The sequence below is a fragment of the Strongylocentrotus purpuratus genome, unplaced genomic scaffold (assembly GCF_000002235.5).
Source record: "Strongylocentrotus purpuratus isolate Spur 01 unplaced genomic scaffold, Spur_5.0 spur5_scaffold_11, whole genome shotgun sequence".
Classification (NCBI taxonomy): domain Eukaryota; kingdom Metazoa; phylum Echinodermata; class Echinoidea; order Camarodonta; family Strongylocentrotidae; genus Strongylocentrotus; species Strongylocentrotus purpuratus.
In genome coordinates, this window is record NW_022145596.1 from 8,311,230 (window position 1) to 8,324,533 (window position 13,304).

The following is a 13,304-nucleotide window of genomic DNA, read 5'->3' on the forward strand; positions in this document are numbered from 1 at the left end:
CTTTGTTTCTTCCTTCTTTCACCTTCTCTTATGTTATTCTTTGTTTTAATCATTCTATCACTTTCTCTTTCTGTTCTTCCTTATGTCATTCTTTGTTCCTTCCTTTTTTCACATTCTCTTTCTGTCTTTCCTTATGTTATTCTTTGTTTCTTCCTTCTATTTTTATGTTATTCTTTGTTTTTTCCTTCTATTACCTTCTCTTTTGTTATTCTTTGTTTTTTCCTTCTATTTTTATGTTATTCTTTGTTTTTTCCTTCTATTACCTTCTCTTTTGTTATTCTTTGTTTCTTCCTTCTATTCTTATGTTATGCTTTGTTTTTTCCTTCTATCACCTTTTATGTAATTCTTTGTTTTAAGCATTCTATCACTCTCTCTTTCTGTCTTTCCTTATGTTATTCTTCGATTCTTCCTTCTTTCACCTTCTCTTATGTTATTCTTTGTTTTATTCATTCTATCGACTTTATCTTTCTGTCTTTCCTTATGTTATTCTTTGTTTCTTCCTTCTATCACCTTCTCATTCTTTGTCTTATTATTGCGATCTATGCTCAAAACAGCAGTCGACAGTCGGCCGTATACAATTCCAGAAAGCGCGCGCCGAAGTTCCTGGGCCATACTGCGCAGTGTGATGCGCAGTGGTTTGGCTCGCAATGAGCTAGAATCAGCGTTGATGAAAAATCGCTTGAACGCAAACCGCAGTGACCTTGCTTTTTGTAACGGCGTTTTGAATTGTGATTCATGTTTGTGAGTCTAGCTTCGAAAATTCGATTGAACGCACCCTTAGTATGATCATGGACCTGTGGTATCACTGAGTACAGAAGTAACCAGCGCACATTACAAAACACAAAACAAAATAGTGGTCATTCAACCACGGAATGGAATACGCAATTTGCTCTGTTCATAAAAGATCATAAACTTTTTTTCCTTCTCATTCTGAAGGACGGAATAGATTTGTTTCCATACATGGATTGCATAAATACGAATTTGCAACAATAATCTAGGGTGCATGTATGATTGCCCGCAAAAAAAAAATTATTGAGGAAAATCAAAAATTCGGATTTTGTTTTTAAGTACAGAGAAAATGGGAGAGGAGCTCGCAAGATACGTCACAGACTTGCCAATTTGTGTTTGATTGATGTTTGATTGATTGATTGTGTGTGTGGAAGTGTGTGTGCGTGTGTGCGTGCGTGCGTGCGCGTGCTTGCGTGTGTGTTTGTGTGTGTTCGTTTGCATGTTTGGGGTTGGGTAGTAAGGGAAGGGGTTATAATTTGTTTCATATTATAACTGATTTCATTCGAGAGAGAACAAAAATAATCGTAATTGTGTAATCGTACACGTATTAAGTTAATCGAATTGTGTTATTAGGATGAAAAAGAACTATATTTTGAAGAATTATTTGTATTGTTCTAATATTGAATAAAAATAAAAAATAAAATTACGGTAAAGCAAAAAGGAGAATGTGTGGGTGGGTGCGTTTGTAGTTTATACGGGGAATTTGTTATGTTTGCTGTTCCAAAAACACAAATCAAACAATCAGTGAATCAAGACGTCCTTTTGACATTCTTTTCAAGATAAAAGTTCCTGCGAGACTCATTATTATATTTTAGTCTGCCTATGGCATTGTGGACAATCACTTAATACTTGTATAGTGGTAGGGTGAATCAACTTCAGATTGTGCTTAAAGTAGACCATCGGTATGAACAACGTGGTCTGATTGACCATGTTGACGTGCAAGAGGGATTATTTTAATATTCTTTAAAATTACTATAGCCATGAAATAATTATGTCATGTAGGAAGGACGCTCTCTACGTTATTAAAGTTGAAGACAAAATCATCACCCGACATTTGACGGTTCTCCAAGTTATCTTGCTCACAGCCTTACGAATTTTATACTCTAAATTAAAAACAATGTAGTGTTTTTCTTTCTCTTCTTAGTTTATATTATGTAAACGATATAGGTTTACTCATGGACCCTGGATCTTTTAACACACAAGAGAGAGAGCCAGACAGACAGACAGAACAGCGAGTTTGCCTGGATCCCCATTAGTCATTCCATGATATATACGGACTGGCACACTCTGGCACGCTCAAAACAAGTTTGTCGAATAGATCCTTTAGAGTAAAATTACAATGGAAAACTATTTGAAGGGTATAAACATGTCCAAATTTGGGTATTACTTCGTTCCGCTTTGATTCTAACATTCCTCGCTACAATAATATACGAGAAAACTCAGACAGACATAATTATAACGGAAGTGAAAAAAAAGGAAACAATATTTTCGCTTCTGTTTATGACTCTAGGCCTATATAATATGTATCATAATGTAATTTAGGAGGTAAGTGAAAACATTAACACGTAAATACCGAACTACATTTATGCATTTAGTTATGGTATGCTATAATTTAACCTAAGAGGACTTTTAGCCGTTAATCTGGTGTTGAATAGATTGAGAAAACCTAAATTTTTACAGAAACAATTATTTTTGCATCGTTCTACATTGGTGAAAGACTATCAGAACTAGACAAAGTATATCTAGACAGGGGCGGCGATTTCTTTTCAAGTGGGGGGGGGGGGGGTCTAAAGTATTTACGATCAGGTAGAGCAAAGCAAAGTAAAGTGGAGCGTAAAGTTAGATAATCCAAGCAATACATATATAACATTTCATAGGACTACCAAATTACACTGCATTACTTTTCCAAAGCTTAATTTATTACACGGCTGGTCTTCCATCGGGTTCACTATATAATATATGTAACAGAACAGAATACATGAATTTCATTATAAGAACAATAGTCAAAATATCAATTTACACGATTATGATTGACAAGTAAAAGAATAATTAAATTTCTTCCTCTCCTATCGTGTACATCATAGGTATAGAGCAATTCATTTGCAGGAACATTCTAACAATGCATTAATCTCATCCTTGTCTGTTTTGCATTACGCCTGTTAAATGTGAACGTGTTAAATTAGTAATGTTATTACTATTATCAGCCTTCCCACCGAAATTAAGCAGTTTATTAATCACAAGTTTCAAGACTGAAAAGCTTAAGATAGAGTATGCGAGGTTTCATCATTTCATATTTACCTGAAACCACTACCTTTAAAACAAAATCTCTTTAATTGCACCACACGCTGAAGACTACCATTTTCTTATTGTGTTTGCGTGGAATTCCCCATACATGATATTATGCATGTGAACATCATGATCTAAAATATCATTACATTCACGACAGATAATATGAAAAAACACGTAGTTTATAAGAAGGATTCATAAATACCATAGTAACAGAAATTCATTCTAGTATTTCCCCCAACAAAATAATATATCGCAGCACAAGCTGAAGACTACTAGTTTCTCATTGAGGTTGGGTGGAATTCCCAATAATATTGCACATAACCGTAAAGACATAATTTAAAAATAACATTGGTGGATCGAGGAAAGGGAGGGGGGGGGGGACACGAAGCAAAACCTAATCTGGCATACATCTGGTACACATTGAGTTCCAAAAGTAAATATGCCCCCGGCAACCTTTGAAAGGCACCTGATATTTCTTCTTAATTTTTTAAAAATAAATATTTTGTCTACTTGATTTTCTTAACATTTTGTACTTCAATCAAAAACACATCCCAAAATCGAAATGACTGTTTTTTTCTTCTTCATAGCAGAACATTTTCGAACTTTTCCCCCCTCCCCCTTCCACCCGCAAGAGAATCCTGGATCCACCACTGATAGTACAAACATGTTCATTGTATATCAAAGAAGAAGAAAAAATCTTCATAATTATCGCGCATCACATCAGCTAATGAGTACTGTGAATGTATTATATATAATATTGACATACTGCTTTGCTCATTACGTATGTACAACATAATACATGCCATAAAATGCCTTGTTACATGATTTCTTTCAGCAATTCTCTTACAGTTCTCGACGCATTCTAGAATAATGGATCTGAATTTGTTCAATATGATATGAATGAATTCCTTTTGAGTTTTGACAAATCAGGAGACGGTCTTAGTTTGTTTGGCATTTTGAAAAGTGAGCTTCTTTTAAAATAGCGTATCAGTGTATGAAGTATTGGACGAAATCACTTTTATGCCCATCAGGAAAACCAAATATATTTGAAGTAAAATCTAGACAGGTGACAGACCCTGCAATGGTGTGTCCAGATTTATTTTCAATTGGGGCCGACATCCTCGAAAGACGGTAGTAATAAGGGGCGGCGATTTCTTTTCATTACCGGGAGGACGAAATGCAAGGGACGAGGGAGCATAGTGAAAGAGAGGGACAGAGGTGACGGAAGTGACTACCCCATCACACTGAGGTGATACCAATGGAATACAGATTTTCTACAATATTTACTTGGACATTTTGAAGGATATTATGCGAGGGCACGTAACGATCTTCTTTACGCTGCACTCTTGCCTCCATAGCCTAAAATATACAAAATGACACCAACGGAATACAGATTTTCTACAATATTTACTTGTACATTTTGAAGGATATTATGCGAGTGAGCGTAGCGACATAGCGAGATGATTTTTGCATTTTTATTAGTCTTTGCTCTTACCTCCATAGCCTAAAAGTGTGTTGTAGTCTTTAGTCAGTATTTGCTATATATTTTTGTTATTGCACTTTTCCATTTTCTTTCTCTTGTTTGCCTTATGATGGGGTGGATGGGATATGTCGGCTCTATTCCCTGCTGGATATACCACTCTGGCAACGCCTTGTGTCAAATTCGTCTCAGCATCTTCTTAAGCTGTACTAAACAGGGCTCCTCCCTGCAGTCGACCCTGCAAATGCACCGTGCTCAAATTTTGGAGTCCCAGACTTTTTACACTAGAAGGTGACTTATCATCGAGCATCTTGCCTTGGAACTGAAGCCGCTGCTGAGAAGGGGCGATCTTCAGTTTCTCCTGGACCTTGACCTTAAGGTCTTTGACCTTGTCCGTCGGTCTGACCCTCACGATGTGCGTCTTGCCGGCGAAATCCACGACCTGGATCTGAGTTAGTTCTGCTGTGGGCTGGGTGTTCGTAGTTGGGATGTGGGTGCCGACTTTTGTATAACCTTTAAGAAAAGAGATAATAAAAGTTGGAATAAATGAAAAGGCCCACATGTATTTACGATTGAAGTTGGAAACCATCTGGATTCGTAAGTTCATCCGAGAGGCCTGTCAAGAATATATTAATTGACATGGTAGCAGGTAAGAACAAGCCATGCCCATGGATTGAGAAGGCCATCGAAATACATGTTGACCGAGGAATCCAACTATCATCAAAATTGATCGCGTAATATAATTAGCCTAGATTTTAAATATTCAGTGTTTTTTCTTTTCCTTATCTCTTTTTATTTTTCAAATATAGACTGAAACAGAACCGTCATCACGATAATTAGCATTCAATACAGTGCTGCTCACCATTGAAGTGGATATTAATTCGGAGGGTAGGAAAACATGGTGTTACGGACTCCGAGGCAGAATGATACATAATCTCGAGATGAAGAGTATTTATTTTGGTATCCTATTAATTCACAAAAGCCTACCCGATTTCGAATAGGTTCCTGTGGCATGTCCAGAGCTCTGCTGATGATCGGCCACCGAGGTCGTCGGGGTCCGATTCCGTTCAGACTTTCTTGATGTCACCGTCGCATTACTACGAATCGTGGTCGCACTGTCGTCACTTTGTACGCTCGAGGTAGACGGTCGTCGGCTTGACGAGACGCTGTTAGAATAGCCAGCACTGCTGCGACCGCCTGCGAATGAAAATAAATCATGAAAGAGAAAATGTAATTTAATTATCAAAATATACTGGATAAGTTATACAAATCACACAAAAACCACATTACTTCCCGAATATGTAGTGGTGGCAAGGCGAAGAAAAGGCTACCCGAATACATGCAATTAAAATAAATCTCGGTGATGGGCGTTGCACGGTTGCAGCCCCGGCCCACTCCCCTTACCCCCGCGTCTCGTACTCAAGTCAATAACTGTACTGTTCAGGATAACCTATTTCACTAATCTTATGATATTTCACTATATCTTTATCTTCATAATAATAGACCAAGTTTTTTTAATAAGACCTGGACCTGGGTAAATTTCATGTTTGCTATGATGACATCCCAACACTTTATCGCTCATGTCTGTCAACTGAAATATGACTCTTTGGTTTTCTATTTGACAAATGCATTTTAGTACAACACACACCTTCAAATCGAGAATGTGCAAAAAAACAATTGATACTGAATCGGGACCATGAACTTGTCAAGCCTCATCTGTTTAATGATGCTCCATTTTGTTCTTCTTATTTTGTATTAATTTATTATAATAAACCTTGTGTTTTGGTTTTGAAGTGCTTAATGTTTTTAAATTGGTAAATAAAATAGAGTACTGACTGTGATGAATGGGAATAAAGTATTTTCGGAGAAAAGGGGAGAGAGAGAGAGGGAGAGAGAGAGAGAGAGAGAGAGAACTTACTCGAACGAGATGAACGGGATAGGTCACTCCTGTCCGACGTCGAACTGACGTTTGAGCTATTGGAGCTACGGCGATCGGACACGGAGCCGATTGCGGAGTCGTTTCTTGAAGTCGCCGACGAGCCCATGCTAGCCAAGCTGGCTAAAGAATCTCTCGGGCTGTTGGAGTCATTGGATGCGATCCCACTATCCTCTCCAACATCCATCATCGCTTCTGTCGTTTGATCATATTCATTGTCCATGGTGTATTATTAGGCTCTTGATAGGCCTAAAAAGAAGAAGAGAGGAGAAAAATCACTTGAGGCGAATGGCCTTTGCGCACGTGACGTTATCCTGACGTAGGAATACATCAGAGACTAGTGTGTCCTCTTTTTATTGCGTATATGAAAGAAAGATTGCAAAATTATCAGCGCCCGGAAATGCTTTTTCCAGAGCGTTTTTACTCAAAGAATAAGCGTAATCATTAAATAATGTTTGATGTATATATGCGGTGGGCACATTTTACAAGTAATGTAGGCTTGATCAGGGCATCTAGTAACGCAATCGAAATGATGTATTACGTTTTCTCAAGGGCGCGTTGCTTATTTATATCGTACTCAATCCTTTTCGTTAAAAAAAAGAAGCAAGAAATCTATCCTACGACGTTAGTCCCATCCGAGGAACTTAGTACTCGACGATTGATTGTCAGACTGGCCCCAGGGGCGGCGATCCGGGGGGGAAGGGGGGACACGTCCCCCTCAAATTTTTTAGGGGGGATTGCCCCCCCCCCCTAAAAATTTGAAAAAAGTGCACAAAATAGTGTATAGGAAATACTGACTAAAGACTGCCACAAACTTTTAGGCTCTGGAGGAACCAAGAGTGCAGCGTTTAGACAAATAAAAATGCAAACATCATTTTGCTCGGTAGCTACGCTCCCTCGCATTATATCTTTCAAAGTGTTGAAGTAAATATTGTAGAAAAGTGAAGTGTGAACAAAGTATATTGCTTGTTTTTATACTATAGTTTTGCTAATGTAATTTTGTAATACAACAAAACTTCAAAAACCGGTGAGGGGGTACTTCCGTCACCTTCACCCTTCTCGTTCACTATGCTCCCTCGCACTGGCATGAGGATGGGGGTGCCTTTGGGGCAATTGCCCCCCTAATAAAATTTAAACGTGGTTTAATTCTAATTCGATACCAGTGATTTACAAATGTTGCTGAAATGTCATGGTTTTTTCCCTGAGCTTCCGGGGGCTCTACTTCCTGGACCCCACCAAGGGCCCTAAGGCGGGCCCCTGGGTGCTCAACTGACCGTAATTTAATGCCACAACCCCTTAGATTATCGGGGCTACGTTCCCTTTACCACACTTCAATTAGTGGCCTGCCAGTGTCACAAATAAGGTATCAAAATATGCTCATCCGACCGTTATTCAATGCCTAAAACCCATAAGCTTCCCTCCGCCCCCTGGATGCTCATCTGACTGTTATTAAATGCCTAAACCCTCTGAGCTTCATGGGGCTACGCCCCTGGACCCCACGCCAATTTATGCTCCACTTTCCTTGCTGTACCTGTACCTGAACCTGATCGAAAATACTTTAGCCCCACCCCCCCCCCCCCCCCACACCTTCCCCACTTTAAAAAACGTTCCGCGCTGCCTACATGTAACATGTAAGAGTGTGGGGATGCATTTTTTCTCTGCCCCCCCCCCCCCAAAAAAAAAAAAAAAAAATTAAAAAAAAAAAATTGCTCATTACGCCACTGCTCCCTTGTCCCTCACATTTCGTCCCCCCCCCCCCGTCATGAAAAGAAATCGCCGCCCCTGCAGACTGCACTATTCAAATATCACATCTATACATGTTGTCATAAGATAAATGCAAAGTTAATATCAAATACAAAATATTGTGAGTGTTTTAAGGATACCGTCGTTGTTAAAACATGAATATTCATTTTGATCCAGCCTATTAAGAGTATGCATAGTTTGTTTATAACCTATGACCACAGCGTGGTGTTTTTGTATTGATTCGCATGTTTCATGTTTATTTAGATTTTTCTTGGTTCAGCGGTTTGCCAGCGAGCTATGCAAATGTACGTTCATAGCTTTGAACCGCACCATGCACGAGGTATTCTGCACTGCACCTGAATGAATCTAAGAACTTAGTTTTTTGATAGACACAGTTATGAAAGGATTGCGGAAAGAATTTCCAGCGTCAGAGCCACACTCTACGGCCCGAATTCACAAAGGAGGTTTGTCGACAAACCTAGCTTTATGTGCGTCATATGACGCGTTTCGATGCGTTTCAGACCAATGTTTAGACAAACCTTAGTCTGAAACGCGTCAAAACGCGTCATATGACGCACATTGCCCTATGTTTGTCTACAACCCCCCTTCGTGAATTTGGGCCTATATCGCCAAAGGTTACCACAGCAGCTGCCCTGCATTGACGTTTTCGAGATAACGGTAAGTGTTAGTCCGAATTTGTATATTAAGCTAGGGTCAGTAGTTTGAGGTAGCCTTAAGGGCATGGGTGTCGATCCCGGGGGGGGGGGGGGGGGGATATATCCCCCCATATTTCAGGTGGGGGTGGCCTGTACAATCATCCCCCCCCCCAATAATTCACCATCAAAAACAAAATCAAGAGAAAAATTAATAATGATGAGCGCGATGAGAGTAGTTAATGGTTATTACTCACAAGATGACCATCAATATACACATTTTGCTATCTCATTTTCATAATACATACATAATTATATACGAAGTAAACGAGAGAACCGTATATGAGACAAGAATAAATTGAATTCTCGCTCATACGGCTTCATCAGGAATTGATGAATTTATTCAATTCGTTCAATCAACAGCATCATAGAAATGCAGTGCGCCAAATGCAAAGCCGCAGTGTTAAAAAGCAACGAGCTAAATGTTAAGCGCGAAGCGCAAAAGTAGCAATCTGCAATGCACATCAGACAATCCTGGACAGTGTAAACACAGATGAACTCTGTGACGAATTCGTGATGAGATCGGAGACAAGGAGAACGCGGGGAAAATGAATGCAAACAAGGATTTAGAGTCGAGGACGGCACAACGAATCGTCTTCTTTAATAATTTAATGAAACGTCAAAGTTTCCGCGTTTCGCGCGGGAGGGGGGGGGGGAAGTGAATTCAGACAAGGATTAAGAGTCGAGAATGGTACAACGAATCATTTTCTTCCTTTAATAATCTAATAAAACGTCAAAGCTTCCACGCTTCGCGCGGGAGGGGGGGGGGGACTGAATTCAGACAAGGATTAAGAGTCGAGAATGGTACATCAAATCGTCTTCTTTCTTTAATAATCTAATGAAACGTCAGAGCTTCCGTGCTATGCGCGGAGGAAGGGGAACTTGATTCAAACAAGGATTAAGAGTAAGAATTGGTACATCGAATCGTCTTCTTTCTTTAATCGTATAATGAAACGTCAAAGCTTGCGCGCTTCGCGCGGGAGCGGGGAAACTGAATTCAGACGAGGATTTAGAGTCGAGAACGGTACAACGAATCGTCTTCTTTCTCTAATAATTTAATGAAACGTCAAAGCTTCCGCGCTTCCTGGGGGAAGGGGGGAACTCCCCCTCCCTGCACCCAACCCCCTAGGGAGCGCGCTGTGTAAGTGATTCGCACGCTTCGCGTGCTCACTACCGCCCCCCCCTAAAATGAAATCCTGGCTACGCGCTTGGGGAGGGGATGCAACCTGCCACACGCTTCTACCTCTTGGTTGCTTTGATCCATTGCCGAAAATATTTGTGCACCTATCATCCCCCCCCCCCAACCACGGACACAAATCGACACCCTTGCTTAAGGGCTTAGTGATAATGTGAAATATGATATTGATATCACCATCATATTTTACATTATCACTAAGTCCTTAAGGCTAATTTGAGGCCCTACTTAATTATCGATAATTCATGTATTAAATGTTGAGAGAGTGCTTTACTAACATGAATTAAATTGAGTGTTGATAGTATGTTGTTTGTTACTGTGAAAGGTCAACGGGAACCCTATATATAAAATGAATGATGCACACAAATGTAATGCATATGCCTACGAGTTAATTGTCGAATATTTGACACAGAAAATTGTGAGTTTGATAATTACATATTTCTTTATAGGCCTACATAAGACTTCATTTATGTAATGCATGTATAAATGATGATGGTATGTGAACCTAGATACTTTAGATGACGTACTTGTTTCTTGTGAATTTATACAAAAACATGCATTTATAAAATAATATAAATTGGAAGGTGATTCAGTAAGAAAAGGAAAAGTTAAAACTGACGTTTGAATTTATTCATGAATTTAGATTATTGTTACTTTATGCAGCTATATTACACTTTGTTAATACTTTGATTACCATATACTGCCAGAAAGAACGGTTTGTACTACTTTGTTACTGTGAATAGAGATACAAACTGATAATCACCATTCGAATTGCACTATACAGTACGTTAGTCAAAAAAAGTTTACACCTAGAAAAGTGCTAATTATTTTAAAAATCATCTATGAACAGTAAATTATTATACATCTTATGAAAGAGTGTCTTATCCCAAATCATTTGTATCATTTTTGTGTGGTATGTGTTCACGCTTGAATGAACATGAGGCATTGTTTGCGAGAGTGCAAAAATCGACGTGCGCCAACGTGATACCCACAGCATGTATTATGTTGGGACTAGCGGAGTGAGAGAATAAATTGAATGTATCAAATGAAATGCATTGCATATGTTTTTTAATATCCAACACCTACTCAAAATAGATTGTGAAAGTCATTGTATATTATTCTTTACAATAGCATTTTGGACCATTTATAAATTGATTGTTATACGAAATATAACTGGGATAGACAAGAGAAAAGTTGCTTCTAAACAAAATCTCCATAGAGAAATTATAAAAAGAATGGAAAGTAAATCAAACTTAAAGATGAACAGAAAGCTTTTACCAAAAGAACTGTTGGGTGTTACTTAAGAAAAAATGAAAGAAAAAAAGGAAAAAAAAGAAAGAAAAACAAAAGAAAGGGAATAAAAACTATCAGTATAATGTGTTCACGCTTGAATGAACATGAGGCATTGTTTGCGAGAGTGCAAAAATCGACTTGCGCCAAAGTTGCTTATCTGATGTTTTAATAAAACAATTGGGATTTGGTATTAAATCTGTTTTTTGCAGATCAAAACAACATCCCTAACAAGATTAATCATGCCACACATATCGAATATCAAATATCAACGAAGATTTGTGCGCATGTGTGCGTGCGTGTGGGACTTTGCCTCTGCAAAAAAGATATGCAATGCATTTCATTTGATACATTCAATTCATTCTCTCACTCCGCTAGTCCCGACATAATACATGCTGTGGGTATCACGTTGGCGCACGTCGATTTTTGCACTCTCGCAAACAATGCCACCTGTTCATCTAAGCGTGAACACATACCACACAAAAATGATACCTAATGGTTTGGGTTAAAACATTCTTTCATAAGATGTATAATAATTTACTGTTCATAGATGATTTTTAAAATAATTAGAAATTTTCTAGGTGTAAACCTTTTTTTTGACTCACACGGTATATCATCATCCTTGACTATACATACTTATTTGATTATGTATCCAAATTGAATAATGATAAGAGTGATTTTCCGCGACACATGTGGCGTATAGTCATTCGACTCTGCCATTTACCGTCATTTGATAATAATAATCATAATAGTGGGTTCTTGTATAGCGCTCATGTCTGTCAGACTTGACACTCCCAGCTGGTGCTCCCATATCGTAATAGAATAGATAGTTGTGACATAAAAATAACAAATGAATTTGATATACTCACAGCTGAAGAGAAGTAATTCGGAGGTCGGAGCTAAAAATGATGGTTGTCTCTTCGCGAATGCGTCTCAATGTTCTGAATAAAATACTCGGCACTACTGATGCCGGAGTCACAGAGACACCGAGAATGTGATCTCCCCAGCGTGGTAACATTGCGTAATAACGTATGGAGCGGGGAATACCCACTGATGCGCGAACAGCTTGTGCACATTACGTTGCTCAGCTTCTACTTCTCCTTCTATGGTAATACTCATCAACGCCTGTTCAGCATCTAGATGAGGGTAAAGCATAGAGTTGTTATATACATCTCTATGCGGTACAGTTCCTGAAAAGGGAGCTGCGTGTAATACGCAATACGTAGGTCCCCTAGTTGATATGGGCACACAGAGGATTTTTTTTAATGTTGGGAACCGGGGTAAAATGCAATAAATTATTGAAAATTTATTGCATTTTCTGCTTTTTTTTTAATTTATGGAAACTGCCCCCTACCCAAGCCCCCGCTGCGTACAGTCATGGTTCAGTGACAAAGCAATGGCTCGTAACTGCATGTGAGGCCCCAGGATCAAAACCGTGTCGATGTGCTATATTAGTGCCCTTTTGTGGGACATTAATCCTCATTACTGCCATTTAAGCCTTAAGGGCGTAGGTCCCCTAGTTGATAAGCATAGTAGCATACACATGCTTCAGCAGTCACGCAAAACACACATTGGCAAATTATTATTCAATAAAATCTGAGTATGTATACTATTATCTAGATCTATTAATTTTAAATTATTTTTTAAATAATTCCATAAATTGGGGTAAAACAAAAATATTCCACCGATATGAGCGACAGTGTATACTGTATGTAATGGTTGTAAATTCATATTGGGCAATGTTTATTATTTTCATCTAGATAACCCCAGTGGCCATAGTTGATAAGAGAGGGTGAAAGGAGGTGGAGTGAGAAATAAAGAGAGAAAGAGAGAGAGAGAGAGAGAGAGAGGGGGGGGGGGAGGGGGAGC

The 13,304-nt window shown here is 38.8% G+C and overlaps 1 protein-coding gene across 1 annotated transcript; it reads right to left on the reverse strand.

The window, feature by feature from the left end:
• Positions 1 to 4,681: 4,681 nt before the first annotated feature.
• Positions 4,682 to 12,438, reverse strand: LOC100893925 (dentin sialophosphoprotein). The gene is made up of 4 exons (XM_003728842.3): positions 12,305 to 12,438; positions 6,477 to 6,743; positions 5,546 to 5,755; positions 4,682 to 5,071 (listed from the first exon to the last, which is right to left on the reverse strand). Exons 2-4 carry the CDS (start codon positions 6,715 to 6,717, stop codon positions 4,758 to 4,760), a joined length of 765 nt encoding a protein of 254 aa, XP_003728890.2. The 5' UTR covers positions 6,718 to 6,743; positions 12,305 to 12,438; the 3' UTR covers positions 4,682 to 4,757.
• Between the last annotated feature and the right edge of the window lie 866 nt (positions 12,439 to 13,304).